Source organism: Microcebus murinus, chromosome 4 (assembly GCF_040939455.1).
Source record: "Microcebus murinus isolate Inina chromosome 4, M.murinus_Inina_mat1.0, whole genome shotgun sequence".
NCBI lineage: Eukaryota > Metazoa > Chordata > Mammalia > Primates > Cheirogaleidae > Microcebus > Microcebus murinus.
This window is the reverse complement of record NC_134107.1, coordinates 14,533,466-14,561,103: the sequence shown is the minus strand read 5'-3', so window position 1 is coordinate 14,561,103 and position 27,638 is coordinate 14,533,466. Positions and strand designations below refer to the sequence as shown.

General features: G+C 54.0%; 1 protein-coding gene across 1 annotated transcript in view; it reads right to left on the bottom strand.

Annotated features, from left to right (window-relative positions):
• Positions 1-273: 273 nt before the first annotated feature.
• Positions 274-27,638, bottom strand: part of VWCE (von Willebrand factor C and EGF domains) — a 31,143-nt gene continuing 3,778 nt past the window's right edge. Inside the window, exons 5-20 of the mRNA XM_012778324.2 lie at positions 25,269-25,385; positions 22,182-22,298; positions 21,201-21,329; positions 19,385-19,827; positions 19,209-19,302; positions 17,816-17,898; positions 15,696-15,783; positions 13,290-13,375; positions 12,288-12,405; positions 11,739-11,824; positions 10,476-10,572; positions 9,373-9,455; positions 7,730-7,820; positions 7,571-7,653; positions 6,684-6,774; positions 274-1,280 (exon numbers count right to left, since the gene is read on the bottom strand). Coding sequence (XP_012633778.2) covers positions 646-1,280; positions 6,684-6,774; positions 7,571-7,653; positions 7,730-7,820; positions 9,373-9,455; positions 10,476-10,572; positions 11,739-11,824; positions 12,288-12,405; positions 13,290-13,375; positions 15,696-15,783; positions 17,816-17,898; positions 19,209-19,302; positions 19,385-19,827; positions 21,201-21,329; positions 22,182-22,298; positions 25,269-25,385 — 2,441 coding nt within the window. The 3' untranslated portion in view covers positions 274-645. The remainder of the gene's footprint in view (positions 1,281-6,683; positions 6,775-7,570; positions 7,654-7,729; positions 7,821-9,372; positions 9,456-10,475; positions 10,573-11,738; positions 11,825-12,287; positions 12,406-13,289; positions 13,376-15,695; positions 15,784-17,815; positions 17,899-19,208; positions 19,303-19,384; positions 19,828-21,200; positions 21,330-22,181; positions 22,299-25,268; positions 25,386-27,638) is intronic.

Sequence of the window (27,638 nt, the reverse complement as noted above, 5' to 3'; positions counted from 1 at the left end):
CTAAGAAACCGTCGTCTGTGATTTCCTCAGAGCTTCCTTCCCAGGAGCCCGCCCTGCCAGGCCCTCTCCATCGTCTTTTCCCTCTCACTCCACAAGTCTCCCAACGCCAAAGCCGCCAGGCGCTTACACAAGACCCCTCCCCATCCCAGCCCCGGGCGGTGCCCGCTTCTCCCCCAAGCAGCCGGGTTAGGGTGGGCACCCGTTCACCTCCTGTGGGCTTGGGGTGATGTGTCCCACCTTCCCCCAGGCGAGAAGGGAATGAGCAGGGCAGCCTGGGGAAACCGAGACAAGCTTTAATCGGGAAATGCCAGAGGAGGACACGTGAGGATGGCGGCGCAGTCCCGGCCTGTGCGGCACTCCTCCTCCGGGGGCGAGCGTGGCAGCCCTTTCTCCGACGATGAGCGGCGTGTGGTCCAGGGAGGACGCTGACAGTGGACAGCTCCATTTGCTTCATTCTTCCAGCACATTCCCAGTGCTCCTGGGGAGCAAGGCCGCATCCAGCCTGGGAGCTTCCACGCCACAAGGAGCCCCGAGGGAGGGCACCCCAGCGCCACCTGCCAGTTCGCGCCCGGAGCCGCCCTGCACGCGCCCTGGGCCACTGGCAGAGCCTCCTCTGTCCGGAGTCTCCCAGGCCCGGTGACCTGCTTACGTGGTGGACTCTTCCCGCCGTGGGGTGCCCGCCGGCGGGTGCTGGGGGCCAGGGCGGGCGGTGGCCGCGAGGGCCTCGGAGAGGCTGGCGGTGGCAGGAGAGAGCGTGCGAGGCCTGAGGGGGCTGACGCGGGTCTCTGAGGGGCTGCGGTCTGTCGTGGAAAGTGCTGAAGCTTCAGTCAGGAGGGTGGCAGGCAGAGGCGGCCACCTGGAGGCCGTCCGGGGCTCAGGGGCCGAGGAGGAGCGCTCCGGAGTCACAGGTGGCGGCTGAGGAGCCCCCGGAGAGGCTGGAGGTAGAGTGGAGGGTCCTGGGGGGGTCGCAGGCCCTGGAGAGAGTTGAGGGGACTGGACGGCCCGGGGCTCCCCTGGGAAAGTGGCCCGCGGCCCGAGAGCGGGCGAGGGTGCAGCCTGAGCGCCCGCGGGTGAAGTCTGTGTGTTAGACAGGTTCGCCCTCAGGAGGAGCTGGAGCAGACGGAGCGCCGGCCTTGGGGGTGACGCCGGCGGGGGCCCCGGGCAGGCGCTGCAGTTGACAGGGGCTGTGGCGTCTCCGCGGGGGCTCCGAGCAGCTTTGCTGAGTTCCATGTCTCCGGGAGGGGAGAGCCCCGGCCTTCCTTCCAGAGGAGACGGAGAATCTAGAGAGGGGAGGGGAAACGGGATGCACAGTAGTTCTTCCCGGTGGCTGAGGTGGCTCTGGGACAAGCAGGGCAGGGGACAGACACCCAAGCCTCGTCCTTGGAGAGGCCTCGGCACACCTGGTCAACACCAGCCAGCTCCTGCCCTCGGGAGAGAAGACTGAAGAGGAACCATGAACAAAGGGGGGCAGTTCACCGTGCGACCTTGCACAAGGCAAAGTCACTCCCCTGGGCCCCCGTCTCCCCATCTATAAAATGGGCATAAGAAGGCCAGGCTAGGTGGCTCACGCCTGTAATCCTAGCACTCTGGGAGGCCGATTCAGGAGGATTGCTTCAAGGTCAGGAGATCGAAACCAGCCTGAGAAGAGCGAGACCACGTCTCTACTAAAAATACAAGGAAATTAATTGGCCAACCGAAAATATATAGAAAAAATTAGCCGGGCATGGTGGCGCATGCCTGTAGTCCCAGCTACTCTGGAGGCTGAGGCAGGAGGATTGCTTAAGCCCAGGACTTTGAGGTTGCTGTGAGCTAGGCTGATGCCACGGCACTCTAGCCGGGGCAACAGAGTGAGACACTGTCTCAAATAAATAAATAAATAAAATGGGCATAAGAATAAGGACTGATTCTCAGAGTTTGGGGGGGGGGGAGAAGCGTGATTCTGAATGACAGGGTACATGGAGAGTCTCAGCCTAAACCCCAACGTAAACTACAGACTCTGGGCGTTAATGACATGTCACTGTAGGCTTGAAATTATAACAAATATGCCATCCTGGTGTGGGTGTTGATAATGGGGGCTGTGGGTATGTGGTAGAAGTGGAGTCGGGGTAGATGGGAACTCTCTGTATTTTCCATTCAATTTTGTTATGAACCCAAAACCATTCTAAAAAATAAAGTCTATTTAAGGCAGGGTGCGGTAGCTCACACCTGTAATCCTAGCACTCTGGGAGGCCGAGGCGGGAGGATCGCTCAAGGTCAGGAGTTCAAAACCAGCCTGAGCAAGAGGGAGATTCCCCCGTCTCTACTAAAAATACAAAGAAATTTATTGGCCAACTAAAAATATATGGAAAAAATTAGCTGGGCATGGTGGTGCATGCCTGTAGTCCCAGCTACTTGGGAGGCTGAGGCAGCAGGATCGCTCGAGCCCAGGACTTAGAGGTTGCTGTGAGCTAGGCTGATGCCACGGCACTCTAGCCAGGGCAACAGAGTGAGACTCTGTCTCTAAATAAATAAATATATAAATAAAGTCTACTTAAAGAAAATTTGTTTACAGTCTCAGCATAGAGCCTGGTGAGGGCTCGATACACAGGGGAAAAACAAATACAGATTCCCGTCGACTGACGACAGGGCTACATCCCAACAAACCCATCCTAAGTAAAAAATGCGCTTACTACACCTAAAAACACATCAGAGCGCAGACTAGCCCACCTTAAACGCACTCAGAACCCTCATGCTCGCCTGCAGTTGGCCAAAATCATCTAACACAAAGCCTATGTTATAACAAAGTGTTGAATATCTCGTGTACCACGTATCCCTAGCCCAGGGGAAAAGATCACAATTCAAAGTACGGACAGGTTCACATCATCGGAAGGTTGAAAAATCATCAAGTCGAACCATTAGTAAGTCAGGAACCTCTGTAAGGGAAGGAGGAAGCTCAGCAAGAGGAAAATGAGGAGTGAAGCAGCAAAAGGAGGAAGAGTTTCAACGGCAGATAAAGGAGACGGATGTTGTCAAGCATATAAAAAAAAACTAGGATGATCACATTTAAAAAATCATTAAGAAGCCGGGCGTGGTGGCTCACGCCTGTAATCCTAGCACTCTGGGAGGCTGAGGCGGGCGGATTGCTCGAGGTCAGGAGTTCGAAACCAGCCTGAGCAAGATCGAGACCCCGTCTCTACTATTAAATAGAAAGAAATTAATTGGCCAACTAATATATATATAAAAAAAATTAGCCGGGCATGGTGGCGCATGCCTGTAGTCCCAGCTACTCGGGAGGCTGAGGCAGCAGGATTGCTTGAGCCCAGGAGTTTGAGGTTGCTGTGAGCTAGGCTGATGCCACGGCACTCACTCTAGCCTGGACAACAAGCGAGACTCTGTCTCAAAAAAAAAAAAAAAAAATCATTAAGAGAAAAAAAAATCATTAAGAGGACGGTTGCACAACTCTATGAACATACTCAAAACCACTGAATCACACACTTTAAACGTGTGAATTGTAGAGTGTATGACTCATATCAAGAAAACTGTTACAGCTTTTAAAAATCATCAAAAGATAATAATTCATATTCTATTTCAATAAAAAGTTGTTTTTCCTAAAGAGAGCTCTTGTTAGGAAGAGCGTGTGGCAAACGTAGCCAGGGCAGTGTGTTCCAGAAGGAGCCGGGCGCAGCAGGGTCACCTCTCTGGGCCTCAGTTTCCCCACTGGGAGACAGGCAAGGAGTGGGAAAGAGCACAGGGTAAGCAATGAGAGAGACCGAGGCTTGGGTCCAACACCACCATCTAGAGCTTACCTTCTCTGAGCCTCCGTTTCCCCATCTGCAAAATGGAGATAACGAGGCAGCCACGCCCAGCCGTTCTCAGGAGCATTTAAGTGAGGTAATACGGGCAGAGGGCTCAACACACCGCCTGGCGCGTTAGCCAGCAATTAGTCTCTAGAACGCTGGGGGAATATCTATCAGCTTGCAGAGGCATTTGCAGTGGTTAAAACAAAGTGAAATCTATAAAGTACACTAAACAGTTTCCAACATAATGAATTTATACACTCGGTGGATGTTCCCAGTCCCACTGTCCTAACAGCAAGTAGATCAACACACACATCTGAAGAGCCGCCCTAAAAACAGGACATACTCTTCAAAAGAGTAAAGGAGAGGCCGGGCACAGTGGCTCACGCCTGTAATCCTAGCACTCTGGGAGGGCAAGGCAGGCGGATTGCTCCATGTCAGGAGTTCAAAACCAGCCTGAGCAAGAGCAAGACCCCGTCTCTACTAAAAATAGAAAGAAATTAATTGGCCAACTAATATATATAGAAAAAATTAGCCAGGCATGGTGGCACATGCCTGTAGTCCCAGCTACTCGGGAGGCTGAGGCAGGAGGATCGCTTGAGCCCAGGAGTTTGAGGTTGCTGTGAGCTAGGCTGACACCACGGCACTCACTCTAGCCTGGGCAACAGAGTGAGCCTCTGTCTCAAAAAAAAAAAAGGTAAAGGAGGCCAGGCGCAGTGGCTCATGCCTGTAATCCCAGCACTCTGGGAGGTCAAGACAGGAGGATTGCTTGAGGCCAGGAGTTCAAGACCAGCTTGGGCAATATAGCAAGACCCCATCTCTATGAAAAATACAAAAATGAGCCGTGGTGGTGTACGCCTGTAGTCTCAGCTACTCAGGAGGCTGAGGTGGGAGGCTCGCCTGAATCCAGGAGTTCCAGGCTGTAATGAGCTATGATGACCCCATTACACTCCAGCCTGGGTGACAGAGCAAGACCCTGCCTCTTCGAAAAAAAAAAAAAAAAAGGCAAAGGAGTTAAACAGATATTTTATATTTTATACAAGAGGAAATCCAGGCTACAGATCAGTGATGAAAAAAATTCCCTGTCTTCCTAGAAGTTTAAAAACATAAAATAGACCCAGCAATCCCGCTCTGGGTATTTACCCAAAAGATGTGAAGTCAGTTTGTTGAAGAGATGTCTTCAGGCCCATGTGCACTGCAGCTCTATTCACGGTGGCCAAGTTATAGAATCCACCTGAGTGTCCATCAGCACATGAATGGGCAAAGAGAATGTGCTACATTCCATTCCCCACAATGGAATACTATTCAGCCTTTCAATGTACCACGTGCAAATGCATTGTGTTGGGAACTGTTTAGCATTTTATAGATTTATTTTGTTTTAACCACCACAAGTGCCTCTGCGAGCTGACAGATCTCATTCCCCCGGCGTTCTAGAGACTGGCTGCCGGCTCACGTTGCCATTCGTGACAACATGGATGGAATCAGAGAACACTACGCTAACTGAAATAAACCAGGCAGACACACACCGCACGATCTTACTTATATGTGGAACCTAAAAAAGTGGAACCCATAGAAGCAGCGAGTAGATGGTGGTTTCGGAGGCTGGGGTTGGGGAAACTGGGGAGACGATGGCCAAAAGGGAAAAAAAATTCTCAGACAGGAGGAATATTGTTTTTACTTCTATTGCACAGGGTGGTGAACCAAGTTAATAACAGAACATTGTACGTTTAAAATTGCTAAGAGAGTACATTTCCAATGTTCTCACCACAAAAATGTTAAGTATCCAAGGCGACGGATACTGTGTTAACTAGCTTGATTTCATTATTCCATATCATGTTCATAAATTGTAGCATCACTTTGTGCTCATAAAATTTAAACAATTATAAATTGTCAATTTATAATAAAAAAAGTTTTTTAAAAAAAAACATAAAATAAGCCACACTTAGGGTACTTTATGGATATAGTTAATTTAAAAAATTAAAATTCTAAACACAGAGTTGTAGAATTGGTGGGAATAGGGAGTCAGCAGGTTCCTTCTTCCTTTAGGGCCTTTCTGGCGACTTGTCCTGGGAGTTACAGAAACTGCTCTGATGCCCCAGGGCCCAGGGACTCCACCTAGTAACCACAGGGTCTGAACGCTACTCACAAGATCTGAAAAAAATATTGTCTGCCCAAAGACTTTTCCCAGTAGTTCTATTATAGATAGAAAAGAGAGAAAGAAAGAAGCCACCTAAATGCCATCTGAACGGGCAGGAGGGAGGCAAACCAGCCTGGGAGGGTATCTGGGAGCTTTCGAAACGGCGGCTGTGAGCCGCAGCAGGACAGGGCTTTGGAACTAGGTGCGTGGCAGGTCGTCGCATCCTATTTGTAACTCTGCAAAAAGATCCGCATGGATGTACACAAACAATGGAGCAAGGCAGACAGATGAGTCAGTCATTTTCAGGAATGACCTTGAGCACATCCCTTCACCTCTCTGTGCCTCAGTTTCCTCACCTGGCAAAGGGCAACAACAAGAATGCCTGTCTCAAGGGCGGCTGGGAAGATGGGATGTAGACACATAATGAGTGCTCAGAGCACGTTAGCAACTACCCTTCTGCAAGACAGATGCAGTTCCTAAGTTGTAAAGTAAAGAAGAAAGCAGAGGAACAGATTAAGGAAGGAGGTACTGGGGAAGGAAAAGGTACAGTAAACAAACAAGTATGTCAGGCGGCACATCCTGGCATGGCATTCTGAGCACTGGTCGAGTGTCGGCAAGCCCTGCCACGGCTGTACACCCTCGAGCAAGCCGCTTCCCTCTCTGAGCCTGGGTTTCTCACATCCGGCCCTTGATAAGTTCCACGTTTCTGGGAAGAAGAGTGAAGGAGAAGAGGATGGCAGTGGAAGTCCAGGACCCCGAGGCCCGCTTACCTGGGCAGGTGGAGCAGCAGTCTGCGGGGAGCAGGGAGGGGTCGGCGCAGGCCCGCTGGCAGGGGACCTTCTCACAGCTCACCTCTCCCAGCTGGGGAAGCAGAAGACACCCATGAGGAAGCCCGGAGCCTCCTGCCCGCCCAGGGCAGTGTCCGCAAGGGGCTCTTGCACCAGCAGCGGGACCACGGGAAGACCGGGACAGAGGCTGCAGAGCCTGGCCCGCGCCCGGAGACCAGGGGAAGCCACCGCAGCGGGGCTGCCGTAAGGAAGCCACTGCTCCACCAGGACGCCCACCGACAGGCCGGAGACGGCCAGAACCAAGGGTGTCCTCACAGTTAATTAAAGTGAAGAGTGGCTCTTTCGAGTCCTCGCTTCCAAGATGACAAAGAAAAGAAGGAACAATGGTCATGTCCACAAGGGCCATGGCCAGCGCAGCCTGTTCACTGCACAACTGCGCCTGACAAGGACAAGGATGTTGTGACGTTCGTCATTCAAAACAGAGGGAGGACGCAGCTGTCGGGGACACTTCCGAAGCGAGTGTCTTTGACGCCTACCTGCTTCCCCAGCTGCATGTGAAGCTACGTTTCTACGTGAGTGGTGCCATTCACATAGGGTGGTCCGGACAGACCTCAGGAGGCCCCCAGGGACCTAACACCCCCACCCTGATCTAGACCTGTGGGTGCTGCCCCCCAGTGTAAGGAGCTGGGTTTTCAAGGACTGAGAAAAAAAAAACACCAATGAAATTATATATTTTTTTCAAAAAGCTGACGAATGGCAGGAGGAGGGTGGACTCACATGGGCTACGGGGCTGCGTGTTTTGCAAATGGACAAAAGGCAAGCAGCAGCCCCCTGGCCGGGCAGCTCCGGGGCTCCCAGGCTCAGCTCACCTGGCAGGTGCACCGGGTACAGGGCTCCTCGTCCAAGGTGAACACCTGGCCGTTCACCACCTTCCGCCCCTCGTAGTTGCAGTCTGCGGAGGCAGAGGCGGGGCCGTGAGGGCCGAGGCCGACCCAGGAGCGCTGGGCGGGGGTGGCTGGTCCACTCACCTCGGCACACAGGGCAGCACTCCCCGTCAGGGTGGAAAGGGTAGGTGCAGGTGACGGGGCAGTCCACAGGTGAACAGGCCACTGAGCCCAGCTGCAAGACACGGAAAACGTGCAAGGCCCTTTGTTCAGGGCGGTTGGTGGACACTCAGGAAAGCACAGGTCTCGCGGCCACTGAGTGCCCACGTTGTGGCAGAAGCCACGGTGCAGCAGGCGGCAGGGATGGCATCTACTCAGTTAGGGTCCATTTTCCTGCTAGAACGCAAGCTCCACAAGGGCAAGGGTCTGGCCTTGTCCACAGAGCTCCTCCGCCAACAAGTGCCTGCTGGCTGGGTGCGTGGCTCATGCCTACAGTCCCGGTACTTTGGGAGGCTGAGGCAGGAAGACCACTTGAGGCCAGACGTTTTGAGACCAGCTGGGACAATATAGCAAGACCCTATCTCTACAAAAAATTTAAAAATTAACCAGGCATCATGGCATGTGCCTATAGTCCCAGCTAAACAAAGTTAAAATAAATTAAAAAAAAAAAAAAAACAGGCCGGGCGCTGTGGCTCACGCCTGTAATCCTAGCTCTTGGGAGGCCGAGGCGGGCAGATTGCTCAAGGTCAGGAGTTCAAAACCAGCCTGAGCAAGAGCGAGACCCCGTCTCTACTATAAATAGAAAGAAATTAATTGGCCAACTGATATATATATAAAAAATTAGCCAGGCATAGTGGCGTATGCCTGTAGTCCCAGCTACTCGAGAGACTGAGGCAGAAGGATCACTGGAGCCCAGGAGTTTGAGGTTGCTGTGAGCTAGGCTGACGCCACGGCACTCACTCTAGCCTGGACAACAAAACGAGACTCTGTCTCAAAAAAAAAAAAAAAAACATACAAGTGCATGTTGCATGAACCACCCAGAAAGGTTAAGCACCAAGACCCAAGAAGAAAGGAGGACCCAGAGGCCAAAGCTCCCCACAGCACGTGGCTGTGAGCAAACGGGGCCGGCGCCATGGGTCACTCAGGGTAAACACCCCCGTGGATGTAAATGGCCACACGGATGTTTACCCCGAGTTTCCCAATCTTCTGCAGGCCACGTCGCTTTTCCCACCCACGCCCGGCCGAGGCTCCCACCCACGCCACGCCAGCAAGGGAGCTCCCCTCGGCATTAACAGTCTCGACGAGAAAAGCAATGAGGATTTTTTTTTTCATTTTTCAAATACTAAATTATACTTCTATCTAACATGCTTGTTCAGCCCGAGAGGCGGCGTGCCTGAGGGGTGGAAACGTGCATCCCAGAGTCAATGCTAGGACACCATGCTCGGACCTTCACTAACCAGCTGCAGGGTCTTAAGCAAATGACCCGTCCCTCGGGGCTCAGTGCTCTCCGGTAGAGCCCCGTATAGGGCTTGCCCACCTCTTCCCTACCCTCGGCCGGAATCCCTGGGCCCCGTTTTACACTCAGAGAAGCCCCCAAGACTCTCCCTGCTAACTCAGAAGCAGAGGACTTTTGCCAGCTGGGCTTAAAAATATTTCTCTGGCCCTGTCTCATGAACCAGAAGCGACCCTTCTCTTGGGGGAGCTCTGGATCCTTGCATCTGGGGATCGGGAGTTGACGGCAGTCGCCCGGGACTTTCCAGAGATGGGGCGGGGCCGGTGGTCCGTACCAGGCAGATGCAGCTCAGACACGGGTCCAGCACGGACGGGAAGGTCTCGTTGTTGTAGAAGATCCTGCCTGTGTAGGTGCAGCCTGCCAGAGAGCACGTGGTGAGCAGCGCCGGCCAGGGGCCAGCGACCCGGCTCCCCACTAGGGCAAAGGTCGGAGGCTTAACTGGAAGGCAAAGGTCAGGCCATGTGCCTCCGCCTCCGAGGCAGTCACCCGGGGGTGAGGGAGGGGACAAAACACTTGTCTGAACTGGGCATCTGAGCTGGGCGCTGACTCTTGCCCCGCTGGATTCAGCAAAGGTGTCTCAGTGTCCCAGCCTCTGGTGTCCTCACCCCAGATTCCTCCTCTGCCCCCTCCCCCGGTGGGACCGGGAGGCACAGGGGGTGTCGGGGCCTCACAGCTGCCCCCCCTAGCGTCCTCTCTGCCCCTCCCCCACAGCCACACCTCAAGCCCCACATGCTCCCTCTCTGGGTCCTGCCGCCCCCAGGCCCGGCCTAAATGACGCCACCTTGACGATCTCATCACTTGCTGGTCAGTGCAAAAGCGGGTGGCGACACAGTGCGGAAAGATTGTATAAGAAAAAACACTCATAATACACGTCAGTAAATATTACACATGTGTGCGTGCGTGTGCACTGCGAGGAGACGAGAAGGGCATGACCACAAGATTAACAGTGGTCAGGAGCCCTTTTAATTGGTTTTCATTTAAGCTGTCTGTATTTTTTGCAACAAAATGTTATTTTTGAAATCATGGAAAAGGTAAAAATTGCCATGAAAAAATAAAGTATCGTGTTTATCTCCCTTCGCTGTTCTCTAACTATGTCACAGGTACAGTTCCTACATGACCCACCTGGGCCCTAAACTCTGTGCCTTCACATCTACCTCCAGTACCCAGATAGGACCTGCCTCGGGCAAGCAGCTTTGCCTCTCTGAGCCTCAGTTTCCCCATCTGTAAATAGGAGCTGCCCCTCAGGGCTGCGGAGAGGCTGACACGAGATGAAGCCCATGTGGTGCTTGGCAGAGAGGAGCCTGGTGCAGGTGAACTGGATGGGGGAACCCCGGGGACGCCCTCCCCTGGGGCGAGGGGTGCCGGGCAGGGGATTACCTGCCGAACAGTCTGGGCAGCACTGTCCAGGGATCCGGATCGGGTGAGGGCAGGAGTCCACACAGTCTGTCCTCTTGCAGCTCACAGAGCCATCTGCCTGAAGGAAGGAGGACCTTCACCAAGACCCCACCTGTGACGCCACCCCCCAAGAAAGGGCAATGTTGCCCTGCCTCCCCACCCCCCAAGAAAGGGCAACGTTGCAAACTGGCCAAGGCGTGCCCTAAGGGTGCCATGATGCGGCTGGGAGGTGGCAAGTCCCCCCTAAAGAGGATCAGCTACTTGGGAAATGTGATGTGAGCCTTCCAGAAAGGTTTCACATATTTAAGGAGAAGGAAAGGCAGAGCTTGTGGTCCCCTAGGCTTCCTGTCCCCCTCCAGTGGCGGCCAAAGGCAGCACCTTAGCCCATCCAAATTCCTGCCTCAGCTTTTCCCTGAAACCCTGGCTCACCCTGAACTTATGGAGTACAATAAAATCCTATTTATATAGAAAACTATTGCACCAAAAATGTCTGTTTCAGAAGACCAAGTGCCATACAAAGTTTCCTTTTTTTTCTTTTTTGAGACAGAATCTCACTCTGCAGTGTAGCAGCGTCAGCCTAGTTCACAGCAACCTCAAACTCCTGCACACAAGCGATCCTCCTGCCTCAGCCTCCCTGTAGTTGGAATTACAGGCACTCACCACCACACCTGGCTAATTTTTCTATTTTTAGTAGAGATGGGGTCTCGCTCTTGCTCAGGCTGGTTTCAAGCTCCTGACCTCAAGCGATTCTCCCGCCTCGGCCTCCCAGGGTGCTAGGATTAAAGGTGTGAGCCACCGCTCCTGGCCTTTTTTTTTTCTTTTTTTTAAAGAGTCTGAACATTGGCTGGGCAATGATTCACCTTCACGAAGAAAGCATTGCAATTTCCTAGAAACGGCCCTAGCTCCTGGGTCCCGGGCAGCCCAGCTCCCCTGGCCATCCGGGCCCAGAAAAGCCTTCCGTGAGGACACCTAGTGCCAACTCCTGCTGCTAGCAGCTGCCTGCACACACACAGAGTGTCACGCATGGGTCACAAGGCGGGTTGCTGAGCTCTGTTGTCCTGGAACCTCTACCAAGAGCAGGGAAAGTGGGCCCGGGCCCTTTCTGCAAGAGTGGAGCTTGACAGCACGGGAGGGAGACCGAGGCAGCCTGCGGGGGCCCAGCCTCTGGAGGGGAGAAGCTGGGTCTCCTCCGGCAGCGGGCGGGCAGCGGGTAAAGCAGCTGAAGGCGAGCAGGTTGTCATTCACCTGGCAGATGCATAACTCACAGGGGTCACCGGGCGACCAGATCTGTCCAATCGGAAACTCAACCCCGTTGTCGTCGAGAGAGCAGCCTGGCAGCGGACGGGGGGGAGGAAAGACAGCGGGCTCCAGTGCCCGCCAGACCTACAGCACCACCCCCAGGATAGACACCGGACACAGACACACACACACAAACTACACACACTCACACAGACATGCTCATACAAATGTATACTTACACACACACATTCACATAGACACAGCAGACACACAAACATGCACACTCACGCAGGCATATTCACACACACAGACACACTCGTCCATGCACTTACATGCACATGTACATGCATATTCACACAGATACAACACACACACACAGACACCACTCACACAAACACATACATGCAGACATACCACACAAAACACAGACACACTCATACACAGGCACATGCACACACACTCGCACACAGATACCACTAACACACACGCTAACAGTCTCAGCAGGTGAGGTTCAGCCTCCCTCCCCGGGGCACCCAAGCCCGGAGACGGCCTCACCTGTCATGGGCGTGGGCTCCCGGCAGGTGAAGCAGCACTGTCCAGGGCCCAGCCACCACTCCTCTCGGGGACAGTCCAGCTCTGGACAGGGCATGAAGGAACATTCCACCTCCCCATTCTGGAAGAGAGCCAAGGGCCACAGGCCAGTGAGGGCAGCCCCCACCCTAGGCCACAGAGGGCTAAAGAGGATGCTGGCGGGCTGCCGTCACCCTCCCTGTCCCCTCAAGTAGTAGTGACAAAGAAGTCTCCAGGGAGTGGGGGTTGGGGGGACAGGCCAGTCCTTCATCGAGAACTGGGGTGTGAGGCTGGGGGAATGCCCTGCAAATGTGCCAGGTCCTGCATGGTCACTTCCCCATACTGCCCGGGCCGCAAAGAGGGTCTGTACAACCGGCTCACGCTGGGGCACAGGGCCAGGCTCCCAGGCACAGTCCCCCTCCAGAGCTCCCCAGGGCTCAACCCAAGAGCACCCTGCACTGCCCTGCCTAGGCCTGCTGCCCCCCATCTGTCCCGAGAGCACTCCCTCAGTAAATCGTCCACACAGCCCCACTCCTAGGGACCCAACCGAGGCAGGACCCCTGCTCACGGCCCCACCTCCAGCCAGGATGGCCGCTCTCAGTCCTCCACCATCTCCCACACGGGGCCCTCTGCCAGGCACAGCACCCACTCCCTGCCGCCTCGGGTCGCCCCCTGGCATCTCGCCCTCCATGAGGCCTCAGGATTCCTGGTCACCTGGCCATGGCCTGCTTCGGCCGTGGGCTTCTGGACTGAGGGTATGGGGGACCTCTTGTGCTTGGCCATGTCCCCAGCTCTATAAACAGCAGTGCTTAAGAATGAACTTCAAGGAGACTTGGGAGGGCCTGGGGAATCCCTATAGTAGGTTTGCTGCCTCAGTTTCCCTTCTGCTGCATAGCAGCTCATTCTGTCCTGGTCAAGCCATCCTGGGTAAAGTCCTACATCCTGTCCCCTGTCCCCGTCACCCGCTAGGACTCTCTGCCTCCTTACCTGGCAGACACAGGTGGTACACTCGTCACCACCCCCACTGAACACAGCCCCGTCCGCGTACCACCGGCCGTGGAAATAGCATCTCACTGCAGATGAGAAAGGGAGAGGCGGCTCAAGGTCTGTGGGTGGGGGCAGCCAAAGAACCAGGGGAGCGAGTGGGTGGGGGGCCCTAGGGCGGCTGACACCCACCCACTACGCTCCACAGCACACTCTGGGCCGGGAACCCAGAGCACTTCTCCACCTCCAAACCCCGACACCAAACAAGTCACTACGCAAAACCGGCAGAGAACAAGTCACATGCAAGATGAGGTCCTCAGCCAAAAGGCAGGGGGAGCCCCAAACAGCTAGAGTAGAGGAAAAAAGAAATAAGAAGTGACAGCCCCCTACACCAAAGACAAAGATCTGGGAATGGTGCCACCCTTGGGGGTTATGAGGATTTAGTGAGAGCCTCTGATCTGAAGATCCCCGATGAAAAACAGGCTGGGTGTGGTGGCTCACTCCTGTAATCCTAGCACTCTGGGAGGCCGAGGAGGGCGGATTGCTCAAGGTCAGGAGTTTGAAACCAGCCTGAGCAAGAGCGAGACCCCGTCTCTACTATAAATAGAAATTAATTGGCCAACTAATATATATAGAAAAAATCAGCTGGGCATGGTGGCGCATGCCTGTAGTCCCAGCTACTCAGGAGGCTGAGGCAGGAGGATTGCTTGAGCCCAGGAGATTGAGGTTGCTGTGAGCTAGGCTGACGCCACGGCACTCACTCTAGCCTGGGCAACAAAGTGAGACTCTGCCTCAAAAAAAAAAAAAAAAAAATAGCCTCAAATACTGCGCAGGCCCACCTGCCTTTAGCTGGACCACCTGGGTTCAAATCCTCACTACACAACTCACTAGCGAGTGACTTTGGCAAGATACGGAAAGCTCCCGAAGCCTCGGTTTCCTCATCTGTACTGCTGATGACAGTTCCTACTCATAGGGCCTATAATGACGATGCAAAAATAACGTCATTTTTAAAAAATATAACACTTCAAAGTAAAGAAAAAATATTTTAAAAGAACACCAATGTTGGACTTGGGTAGACTTAAGTTCAAGTTCTGCTCCATGGCTAACTGGTTGTGTGTCTTCGGGCAGTGACTTGATCTCTCAGAGCCTCAGTTTTCTCATCTGTAAAATGGGCCATGAATAGTACTCCTACAGTGTCGACACAAGGATTCAGTGAGCTCAAGTGCTGGCAAGTTCCCCACACAGCAAGGGGCACAGAGCTGGCCGGGAATATCTGTGACAAGGCCATCCCAGGCAAGAGAACCATGAAGGAAGCTGAAGCGAGCCGTCCCAGGGTCAGATTGGCTGAGACCCCAAGTCAGCAGAACGGGAGCCCATTGCTTGTTCCCACAATTAGCAGGACGTGGCTTGTTGACCAGCTGAAGAAACTGCCTCTCCAGGCAAACGGCCAAGAACCTATGGCCTTGCGTGCAAGCCGAGGTTGCCTGGTAACTAGCATGCAGTGCTAGGCACTTGCAAGACTAGGATCTAGGACTAGGATCTAGGTCTAGGACTCAAGGTCTCGCACTCGAGCCGAGATTGTTTGTTATCCAAAAGCAGTATAAAACATCAAAGAGATCGCTTGTAGAAGGCCATGCTGTTTGCTTTGACTGGAAAAGCAGGTATTGTTGGTCGTGGGAAGTCATGTACCAAAAAGTAGCTGGGAAAGTAGCTGGCATGAGAAAATAGCTGTGGGGGGCTTGCCCAAGCTGTATATTATACAGCTGTATATTAAACTGTATATAATAAATTGACAAGCACTTTTCCAGTGCTGCAGTCTAAAACCATCTCTTGTCTCTGTATCCTTTTTTCTTGTGGGACTACAGCCAATCCTGTCTGTCTGGATCTTATGTATATGTTCTGTGTATGTCATCCCCCATTCTGTAATCGGGCCACGACAAACTGTGCTAAAAAACAAAGGAACAACTAAGGGGAGACCCCTCCCCATCTAGAGACAGCAATGCCAAGGATAGACTCTGAAGGTACCTCCTGGGGCAGGGGGCAGGCCAGGCTATGAGCACGGTCTAGCATACATTAGGCGTGCACACAGTAGGCATGCACACAGTAGACATGCGCACATTAGGCATGCACACAGTAGGTGTGCACACAGTAGGCACGCACACATTAGGCGTGCACACAGTAGGCGTGCACACATTAGGCGTGCACACAGTAGGCGTGCACACAGTAGGTGTGCACATCGTAGTTGCTCGATACAGACAATTTGAAATGCTTTGCCTGGTCTGAGTTTCTAAAGCAGACACCACTCTCCTTCCTCCCTCCTCCATTCTCCCTGCCCCAACACATACTCCAAGACATCCCTCCTCCCTTACATACACAAAACAAGCAAAATGCCCCAAGAGAGTCACTTACCTGGGACACAAGTACAGCAATCAGACTGCGGAGGGGTCTGGCAGGGGCCGGGGGGACACTCGGGGGAAATGCAGGACACGTTTCCAGCCTGAGGAGGAGGCGAGAGATGGCGCCGAGGCTGCAGGGGGTGGAACAGGGCTCGCTCCCCATTTTACACCACGCCCTTCCCACACCAAAGCTGCCTGGAGGAAGCCAGCCGAGACCTTCAACGCTGCCGAGGTCACAGGGACCAGGTTCCCGTGTTTATTCCGGTGTGGTTTAGAACATCCCCTTTGCCAAGACACATTGCTTCGTAGAAAAGACCAGGCCAGGCCAGGGGCAGGGCACGCACCCCTCCTTACGCACAGGTGCCGGACGCTCCGCAGGGTGCTGACGGGTGGAGAACGGTCACTCCTGCACCCCCCTGTGCGTCTCACTTTTCAACCACGTGGCTCATACTGGCTATTCAAAGAATTAACTTTCAAAACAAATTTGAAAAATTGGGCTTTAAGACCCAAAAGCCCCCACTTTGGAGTCAGCCAGACCTGAGTCCCAGTGTCTGTTCCTCCGCTAACGAGACTTTGGGCAAAGCGCATCACATCTCTGAGCCTCGGTCTCCCTGGAGATGGACTGGAATCTGCGCCTCGCTCGGGGCTTGCCAGCGATTACGTGCAACGAGATCACGCACGAAAGCCCTGGGCCGCTGTGCACCGGCCTGACACACAAGAGTAGCTCCAGAAATCAGTCATGCAGTAGCTGATATCATGCTGCAGCTTCCGCCCTCCACGCCAGAGCAGGAAACACTTGTTTTTTGGGGTTTCCTTTGAGACAGAGTCTCACTTTGTTGCCCAGGCTAGAGTGAGTGCTGTGGCATCAGCCTAGCTCACAGCAACCTCAAACTCCTAGGCTCAAGCGATCCTCCTGCCTCAGTCTCTCGAGTAGCTAAGACTACAGGTATGCACCACCATGCCCGGCTAATTTTTTCTATATATATATTAGTTGGCCAATTAATTTCTTTCTATTTATAGTAGAGACAGGGTCTCGCTCTTGCTCAGGCTGGTTTCAAACTCCTGACCTCGAGCGATCCGCCCACCTCGGCCTCCCAGAGTGCTAGGATTACAGGCGTGAGCCACCGCGCCCAGCCAGAGCCACTTGTTTTTAGAGACAAGGTCTCACTCTGTCACCCAGGCTGGAGTGCAGTGGCATCATCATAGCTCACTACATCCTCAAACTCCAGGGCTCAAGTGATCCTCCCGCCTCAGCCTCCTGAGTAGCTGGGACTACAGGTGCACACCGCCATACCCAGCTAATTTTTCTTTTCTATGTTTTATAGAGATGGGGTCTTGCTATGTTGCCCAGGTTGGTCTTGAATTCCTGGCCTCAAGCGATCCTCCCGCCTCAGTCTCCCAAAGTGCTGGAATTACAAGTGTGAGCCACTTTGAGAGATTGTCAGAGGGCAGCAGCGTGGGTTGGTGGACAGAGCCTGGACTTTGGGCTCATACAGACCTCGGATCAAACCCCAGCTCTGCCACCTCCCAGCCTCCACCTTTTCATCTATAGAATAGGGACGACAAAGCGGACCCTGAAGAGCTGCCAGGAGCCTTGGTGAGGACAGGGATAAAAAGCACCAACCCTGGGCCCGGCGCGCAGTGGGTGCTCAAAATCAAATACATGTGACAGCATCCAGTGGTGTCTGCACACAGTAGGTGCTTAAAAACTATTTTTGGAGGACTAAATTTGCCTAAAGCAAAATACCCTTAACAAGGTGCTTTTGCTAAGGAGCCTCCTGCCTCCCAGACGTGGAGATCTTTATTGTGTCGGCAAATATTTTGCCTGGAGAGAAAAACAGCCTCCCCAGTGGGAAGTTTCCAGCGCGCTTGGTTCCCCCGTCCTCAACAGACAGACCCTGTTTGCCTGTTGGCTCTTCTCTGCCCAGCAGAAGCCTCCCTGACTCCACGACCTTCAGGTTTTACACTTCCCCCAGCGTTTTAAATACTACAGGTTCTAACCAAAATCCACAACCTGAGAACTCTGCCTCCCACTCAGCAAGCTCACCTTCAACGTCCAGTCTTCCCCCTTCCTCTGAAACCCCAAAGGTTAAGAAAACAGCCACGAGGCTTTGAGCATCCTGTGATACTTACCAGGCAGACACAGACGGTGCAGTTCTCGTTGGGAGGTGAAAACACGTCCCCTTCAGCTCGGACGACGCCACTGTGAAAACAGCCTTTGAAAGACAAACAGGAGGTGGTGGCATCAGACCTCTTCAAAGAAGAGGAAACTTGAGGTCTCACTACTTTCCAGGCATGACGTAACTGGAACCTTCCCTGACTGCCCTGGGTGCCCCAGGGGCGGCAGACTCAGGCACCCTGAGTGTGTGGTCCTAAGACCCCTGGGGAACTACCCAGGAGACATCCGCAAGCATCAGCCCCTGATGGCCTCAGGAGGGTCCATTCATGTCTGATAAGCACAAAGTCAACAGAGCACAGCATTTTATTCCCAAAAGGCAGGAAAAGCGGCCTGGGTTCAAAACCTGGTCTGCCCGCTCAGTTCACCTGAGTGGACTTGGACATGCCATTGACATCTCTGGGACGCAGTTGTCTTCCCTGCAAAATGGGAATACCACCATGTACCCTGCAAGGGACCTGAAGGATCTGAAACCTCAGCTATAAAGTATCCAGTACTTTATTTTCAGGGCTCAGTGCATAGTAGGGATATAGTAAAAAGATCACAATTATCATTAAGAAAATCACTAAGTGCATTTCCATCTTAATCCTTTTTTTTTCCCTCCACACATACTCAAGCCCCTCCATTTTAATCTTTAGGAAGATGTTTTAACCGCTGCTAACTGTCCAGCAACCTGGGCATCCTATCACTGAGAGCATCAGAGGAATGAAGATTCTCAGGCCTCCCCCCAGACCTACTGGACGGGAATCTGCATTTCAACAGGAGTCCAGCGAGTCTTGTGCAGGGCAAGTTTCCAGGAGGTCTGTGAGGGACCTGCTAAGAAGTTGGGTCTCTATCCTCACTGCCATGACAAGCAAATGAAAAGCTGCAAGCAGATGGGAGGGAGTCGGAATGGGGGGTTGGGACAGAATTTAGAAATGAGGACTCCTCCAGCTGCAGCAGGGGAATTGGGACAGGGGAAGGGGCCTGCAGAGTCGATCTGGAGAGGCTCATTGACTGAATGAACAAAGGAAAGAACAAATGAATGAGCCTCAAAAAGGATGCCCAGAAGATGACGAGCTCGCCTTGAGGGATACTACAGCATAGAAAGTGGTTCTCAAAGCGTGGCCCCTAGACCAGCTGCGTCAGCATCCCCTGGGAACTTGTCACAAATGCATTCTCGGGCCCCATCCCAGGCCCCATCGCAGATCTGCTGAATCAGGAGCTCTGGGGCAGGGCTGGCATCTGTGGTTTCACAAGCCCTCCCAGTGAGTCCAATGCACACTAAAGGTGGAGCACAGCCTTCGGCTGCAGGAGGGCTGGGGGAAGGGAAGAGGCAGGACGGCGTCCTTCCCTGGCACCTGCTCTCACCTGTGCAGGAGGGGCAGCACCCTCCGTCTTTGGAGGGAATCGGGTGGGAACAAGCAGCTTCACACCTCACCTTTTCACAGGTCACCTCCCCATCCTGGAAGCAAAAGCAGGAGTTACAGCCACGACAAGGCCCCCGACGCCAGACCAGGGCAACCTCAAGGGCTCCTGGCACCCACCTCGCACCAGCACTGGGAACACCCAGGCTCTGTCCAGTGGCTCCCGGATTCGTATATGGCTCCCAGGTGCCGGCAGGGAGCGGGCCATGTTGCCAGTTGTGGGGCCTCGGGGCCCCTGGGTGAGGGAGGGGTCCCCACCACCTCCCCCTGGAGGAGTGAGGGAGGCCTGAGGGTCCCCAGCAGGGCAGCAGTAGGCACTGGGGGGGCCACTGGAGTGGAGAGCAGCCTTGTCGGGGCAGAAGTGGAGGATGTGGGCAGTGGGAGGGTGGGGGGTGGCAGGTGGGTGGTCCTGACTCCAGCTGGGGGCCCCGGAGCCCCAGAAGGAGGGCTGTGTCCAGGGGACAGGGCAGGCCGGCCCGCCTCTGGAAGCAGCAGGAGCATCTTGGGGGGGTGCTGCCGGGGCTGCAGGATGGCGGACGGGGCCAGCACGGCTTTTGGGAATGCTGAAAGAAACGGAAGCACAGGATCTCTTCAGGGGGGCAGCAGGGGCAGGAGGAAGGTTCCAGGGGGACCTGGACTTGGCCAACTTCTTCTTCAGTATAATGGGTCTGACTGCTGGGGTGACAGGCCCAGGAGAATATGGATGGAAAAGCACCCACGAGCAGGAGCCAGTTACCCTTGGTGACGCCGGAGGTCTGGCTGCTGCAGATGCTGTGTGGTCGGATTCCCCCGCCTCCCCTTCCTCACCGGCCACCAGGGAACTGCAAGTGTTCCAGGCGGACCTCTCGCCCCCCAGGGACCCATCCTGGGCAGCCTGCCCCCACTCCTATGTCCTGACGGGTCAGTGTGTCCCCTGCACCCACCCAGCTGTGGCTTTCCTGGAGGGGCCGCTGTGGCTTGGGACGGAGGAGCAGCTGGGGCCGCTGCTGCCAGGCCCTGCCCCTAACCCACTCTCAGGACAGGAAAGGGCATTTTCCCTGCAGATGGACACCCACCGCCCAGAGGTCTGAAAGACCGAGAGACAGAATCAGAAAAACTAAGAGGAAAAAGAAGGCGGCAGGTGAGAAATTCAAGATCCTGGTGAGGCAGGGGAGACAGTGGCGCCAGGCCAGGAGAGGAAACGGACAGGCAAGCTCAGTGGTCATCACTGGAGACTTATAGGATGTGAAACTCGCGTGCACTGGAAGGAACGAGGTGGCTTTCTCGGCGCTGACAAGGAAAGACCCCTCGGCACCCTGACAAGTGAAAAGTGGAGGACCTGGCAAGGCCCACCCATTACGTGCACGACATTATGCACGTGTTTTGGGCACTGGAAGTGCGCAGAGCGGTCTGACGCTGCGCTGTCAGAAGGGTGGTCCTTGGGGGCCCTGCCACTCGGACTCCTCTGTCACGGGTTCCTCTATCGCTGCCGGTTTCTTTCCTTTTACCATTTGGGGGAAAACAGAAGGGCTGGGGAAACAGTGGAGAAAAAAGGGAAGGAGAGAGGACACAGAAGTAGAAAGAGAAAGCGAGGAAGACAGTAGGATGTTGAAAATAAATAAGATGGGCCTGGCGCGGTGGCTCAGGCTGGTAATCCTAGCACTGCGGGAGGCTGGGGCAGGAGGATCGCCTGAGCCCAGGAGCTTGAGGTTGCTGTGAGCTAGGCTGACGCCACGGCACTCTAGAAAGGGAGACAGAGCAAGACTTTCTCTTAAGAAAAAACTGAAGATGAACTGAAAACAAGGTGGGACAGGAAAAGGGGCCCCAGGAGGGCGGGGCCCGGTGCTGGGGGCGGGGGCTCCAAGAGGGCGGGGCCTTGCTGGGGGCGGGGCTCCAAGAGGGCGGGGCCTGTGCTGGGGGCGGGGCCAACCTCCGGGAGGGCGAGGCCTGCGCTCACCCTCACAGGACACGCGGTCAGCTCGGAGCCTGAAGCCAGGTCTACACGTGCACAGGAAGCTGCCCACGGTGTTATGGCAGGAATGGTGACAGACTCTCCTCTCCACTGGCCGCCGACACTCGTTTACATCTGCAGGAGAGCGTCGCTGCAGACTGCTGCCTTGTCCAGGCTACCGAGCCCTGCTTCCTCCCATCCCTTAGCCCCAAAGACTGGGGGAGTCCCCCTGCCAGGTTCTTGTGGGGTCCATCCCTGCCCCAGGGTGCGGGGTGTGGCTCAGAAGGCTGGAAGCAGGGCTGAAATCCTCGCTCATCTCCTGGAAGGTGCATACGTACAGTGGGATTCCATGGGCACACCAGTGACTCATCCCGGCACTATGAGCCATGATTAAGCGCTGCCTGGGAATCTCGTCACCAAGCCTTCCACCCTCCCGTTTTTTTTCTGAAAAAGTCTCAAAACTCCCTGAGCTGCTCAAGGTAGGCTTCAGGACGAATACCTAACGCCACTAGAACAAGGTCTTTTTTCAGGCCCATGGGACCCCACCTTCAACCCATGGGCCAAGCTCAAGCCAAACATGCCAATCCCTTTCTGGAAATTTCTGCTAATTGGGCTGAAAAAAACAGGGGTCTCCTTCTAAACCAGAGGAACCAAGACATAACGTGCTTTATTTACCAAGGGGAGCAAAGGCAGCCAAGAAAATGGGTGAGCAGAGAGGAATCCTTGGGGTGTATCTGGGGAGGAGCGGAAGAGAAACATAACAGGATGAAAGTGGCACGTGGCCAGGAAAAGTCCAAGACGGGATCTTCCGTGGGGAGCCATGCCAACCCCAGAGACAGGCAGGCTCCGAGCAAAGGCTCCAGCCCCTTCAGGCTCCAGAGGACCAGGAGGTCCAGCCGGTGACCAACCCAGGTCCCTGGGCTTGCCCTGTCCGTGTTCCTGAGCAGCAGCCTAAGTGTGCAGACCACAGGGTCCTCCAGGCCTTACCCACACAGGAGTGCCGGTTGCCGTGGAGGTGGAAGCCGCTTCGACAGGAGCACTTGTAGCTGCCGATGCTGTTTTTACATCTCTGCTGACAGGGGGTCCCTAGGCATTCATCAGTGTCTGGAAGGGAAAAGGCCAGGGCGGGGTCCATTTCCCCACGGAGCTTTGGAAATATGTGGCCCCCTCTTCCTCTCTCATAACGATCTCCTATCCTACTCAGGATCTCTCTTCTTCACCCCACCCACATGCAGCCTATCAACTCCTAAAAATGCCCTGGACCAGGCCGGGCGCGGTGGCTCACGCCTGTAATCCTAGCTCTCTGGGAGGCTGAGGCGGGTGGATTGCTCAAGGTCGGGAGTTCGAAACCAGCCTGAGCAAGAGCGAGACCCCGTCTCTACTATAAATAGAAAGAAACTAATTGGCCAACTAATATATATAAAAAAATTAGCCGGGCATGGTGGCTCATGCCTGTAGTCCCAGCTACTTGAGAGGCTGAGACAGAAGGATTGCTTGAGCCCAGGAGTTTGAGGTTGCTGTGAGCTAGGCTGACGCCATGACACTCACTATAGCCTAGGCAACAAAGCGAGACTATGTCTCAAAAAAAAAAAAAAAAAAAAAATGCCCTGGACCAGCTCGCTTCTCCTACCTTCACCGCCACCCCCTAGCCCAGGCCACTTTCATCTCTAGTCTGGAGAACAGCCAAGCCTCCTGCATGTCTCCCTGCCTCTACCTGTGTTGCTCACAAGGCGTCCTCCACACAAAGGGGACTTCGAATCCCACCACCCCCTGTTTAAAGCCACTTGTGGCTCCCAAAGGCCACAGGCCGTATCCGAGGATAAAGCACCAACACTGTACCATAGCTCACAAGGCCTTTGAACTCAGCCTTGAGTTGCCTTCCCCACCTACTTCCCTGCCCCTCACTTTCATACTGGCCTAAATTCTTTTTTTTTTTTTTTTTTTGAGACAGAGTCTCACTTTGTTGCCCAGGCTAGAGTGAGTGCCGTGGCGTCAGCCTGGCTCGCAGCAACCTCAAACTCCTGGGCTCAGCGATCCTCCTGCCTCAGCCTCCCAAGTAGCTGGGACTACAGGCATGCGCCACCATGCCCGGCTAATTTTTTGTATATATATTTTTAGTTGGTCAATTAATTTATTTCTATTTTTGGTAGAGACGGGGTCTCGCTCAGGCTGGTTTCGAACCCCTGACCTTGAGCAATCCGCCCGCCTCAGCCTCCCAAAGTGCTAGGATTACAGGCGTGAGCCACCACGCCCGGCCATAAATTCTTGTCATCTTCCAAATACACCATACTCTTTCGGGCCTTTCCCTTTCCCCATGTTCTCCCATCTGCTTGGTATACCTTTTCCTCTTGTCTGGCTGGAAAACTCCTACTTATACCTCAAAACTCAGCTTTGATAGCACCTCTGTAAAAGCTTCCCCATGCTACTGTTTGAAATTGTAAAAATTGGAAAGAATATCCATGTTCATCAATAAGAGAAGAGTTCGCAAACTATGAACTGCGGGGTCAGCAGTGAAAAGGAACAAGGCAAGTCTGTGTATCCTGATGTGGAAAAATCTTCAAGATTGAGGGGGGAAAACAAGCAGAGGAATGACTGGGTTCAAAACTTAGCTCTAACGTGGTCCTGGGCAAGTCATTTAATTTCCTTAAGCCTCAGTGCTCTTATCAATAATATGGAGATAAACAGCACCAACTTCATAGGATGATTCTGACGACGAAATGAGAAAAATGTATGTAATGTGCTTAGCCCCGTGCCCGGGACACAACGGCTCAGCAACAATCGTATCTCCGTAAGCTCATATGTACATACACATCGTGGGGAGAGGCAGTCAGAGCACACATCGGACTGGTAACTGGGTGCTGTGGACTAAATAGTGTCCCCCCCAAATGCATGTTGAAGCCCTAACCCCCAATGTGCTGGTATTTGGAGGTACAGCCTTTGGAAGATAATTAGGGTTAGATTCGGTCATAAGGATGGGGCCCTCATGATGGGATTAGAGCCCTTATAAGAGGAGACATCAGAGAGCTCTCTCTCTCTCTCTCTCTACCTCTCTCTCACTACCACCGAGTGAGGACACAGCAGCAAGACACGCCTGCAAACCAGGAAGGGAGCCCCCACCAGACCCCGAATTGGTGGGCACCTTGATCTTGGCTCCCCAGCCTCTAGAACTGCGAGAACAGATGTCTGTTGTGAAGGGCGCTCAGCCTGTGAATTTGATTATGGCAGCCCAAGCAGACACCAGGGCTATTCTCTAGGGAGAACACAGGGTGGCAGGGGGAGAAAGGGCCTGGGGCTAGCACTATGACTTTTAAAATTTTTATAATTTATGAAAATTTCAAACACATGGAAAATAATAGCACAGCATCAAAGGGGAGCTTTTTATCTGACTTGCCTCGTTTAAGTGAGAATGTTTCCTCGCATAACTTGTGTAAATGAAAATCATGTTAAAGGAACAGGTGATTATTACAAAAGATCTCTCCTCCTGCTCACCTAGGAGCAAAGGTCCCTTCTCTTCCCCAGATTCCCACAGCATTTATCGCTCGTGCCCACCTTGCCCCTCCCCTCCCCACCAGATGGGGGCAGGGATCCCACTCCCCAGGTGGCTCTAGAGCCTGGGCCAGCACAGGGCAGGTGGAACCAATGAATGAGAGAGTGAATGACCCCAGCCCAGCGTGCCCCTCCCACAGCCCCTCTGTTCACGCTCGCAGCCCTCCGGCCCCCCTCCTCCCGGTGGCCCCCTTCCCCAGGTTAGCGGGCCCACCCCTCCCAGGGGCCTGTCCTCCGCCGCCCCTCCTGCCAGGCTGCAATAGCAGCAGCAGCTTCTGACTGACTGTCAGACGGGCTGTGCCGGGATTCAAACTCTGCCTCCACCTCTTACTAACAGAATGGCCTCGGGCAAGCCTCAGTCTCCCTATCGGTCAAATGAAGATGATGATAGCATCTCTCCCAGAAGATGGTGGGGAGAGTGATGCATGGATGGACAGCACACTGTGCTTGGCCCAGCAGGGCCAGGCGCTCAATGCAGCATCGCCATCACCCCTCCTGGAAGCGGCCATGCCTTCCCCGCAGGCTCACCTTGGCAGCTGTGGCGATTGGCAGATAGCTGCATACCCGGCCCACACTCGCACACGAAGCCGCCTTCCGTGTTCACGCAGTGGCCCTCGCAAGAGGAGCTTAAACATTCATCGATGTCTGGGAAGAGAAACGCCTTCGCACGCCCCACTCTGAGCATTGCTCAGCCTCAGGGAACAAACTGACCCCACGAGGACCCTGTGCCCACACTGAGCCTGCCCTCAGCAACCTGGAACCCCCACCTGCACCCCAGGAAGAACGAGCAGGCACCAGGAAAGCCATTGGCTAGGAGGGAACCCCAAGAAAGAAGAGGGACCAGGCCCCTGTTTGACTCGTGCAGACCAGCTGATGAGAGCAGAGAGCGGAGACAGGGCTGTTTCTTGCGGCCCATCTGCGGGGCAACCCCACAGGCCCCTAAAAGGACAGAGAGCAGTGGACAGGAAGGCTGATCAAATTGTCAACAGTGTCGTTCCCTTAAAAGTTGACTGAGCACCAACTGTGTGCAGCAGACCTGCAGAGGGACCGTTGAGGACACGAATGTGACAGAGACACAGCTCTGACTCTCCAGATGTTTACGGTCTGATAACACAGGAGCCAAAACACACGCCCGGGGAGCCAGTGCAGGCCAGTGACAGATGCCCCACCCAGGGTCACAGGCCACAGCAGGTGCCTGGGACGCGTGATGGGCTGAGGGGACTGGGATCATTAGGAAAAGGGGCAGGCTGAGTGGAGAAAGGATTTGAGGGGCTTCCGGGCAGCCGCTGGGCTCTGCGGGGACTGCACTGAGGACCAGGCTGGCTGAAGCATGGGTTACCATCCAGAGAGGTGGCTTAAGATAAGACCAGGCTGTGGAACACAGAGGAGTTCCCTGAGGCCTCAGCGGGGGGGGGGGGGGGGGGGGGGAGTAGGAGACATTGGATCCAGGCAGTGCTTAGGCAGGTGAGCTTGGTGAGACGCTCTGGCTTCAGGGGTACGGGCGCTGGGAGCTAGAACTCCCCAAGCCCTGCTGCATGGTGTCTCTTCCCCACCAAAGAGCCAGGGCAGCTCCTGAGGCCCTACAGGATCGGCCAGCCTGATCCAGCCTGTATCCACGTCTCCTCACCGCCTGCCCCCAGGCCCACTGGACGCCTCCACTCCACTTACCCTCTACTCAGCCTCCTCCCCGGTATCTACTTGCTTTTCCCACCAGCAGGCCCTTCAAGACCATGCCCACCACCTCTAAGAAGCCCACCCTGACTAACCCCATCCCACTGGGATTCCTCGTGGCTATGGCCAGGGCCACCCTGTCTACACCCTGTGCTTTGACATTGTTCTCTGGTGTTTCCTTGGTCCAGTTTGCCCTGACAATGAGAAGTGCGTGCAGAAAGAACCCCATGATGAAAGACAAAAGGCATTCCGGGGTAGGATCATTGCGCAATTGTTCTCCTTTCTGGAGGAGATGGTGCAACAAGCAACAAGCTCCAAGGCTCCTTTAGGGAGACCCTCTGACCCAATAGTTCTCCTTCTGGGAAATAACCAGAGCGGCAGGCCAGAAGCCTCTTTATTGCAGCATTATATATAGTAGAGAAACATTGCAGACCGCCTAAATGAGGGGTAGCAGGCTAGTATTGCAATTACAGCAGCCAAGTACACAGCTGTTAAAAACTATGTTGCAAGGAATATTTAGTGATACAACATAAAGCTAAATGGGAAAAATAATAAATAAAAACTACAGATAAGGTACAACTGCAATTTTATAAAACATATATATGCGTGCCTATCATAGATATATACACATGTACACACCCAGGAAAAAGGGCAGAAAAAGTAACTTCATTTTAGCGACAAATGTCTCCAGGTAGGGACTTCCAGGGGATGTTTATTTTCACCTTTCTCCTCTTATTCCAAATGTTCTAAAATGAAATAATCTCTTACTTTTCTTTTCATGGGGAGAAACATTATTTTTACAAAGTTAAAACTCCAAAAAGGCTTCTGCTGCTCTGGCAAGATTGGCAAGAAACTAGTCACAGTGGCTGCCTCTGGGGAAGGTAACAGACTTTGCCAGTAGGAACTTATTTTAATCATGAATAATACTTTTAGAAAATAATTATTGAGTTTAGCTTTCCTGTCTTTCACTTTCCCAAGGAGCTTTCCCTTGCCAATCCGCCCACCCCCAACTCCAGCCTCCGTGCCTCTCTGCAGGCGTCGGCACCTTGCACGTCCCAGTTAAGGTCCCCATTATGTTGGGCTGTCCCTGTTCCTTGCCTCCCTTCCCCATGTTCGGAAGCTCCGTAACAAACACCAGGGACCAACGGTGGCTCCAGTAACCCCAGGCCCCAGCTCCATTCCTGCCCAGAGAGGTGCTCAAAAAATATTTAGGAAGTACCAGAAGTG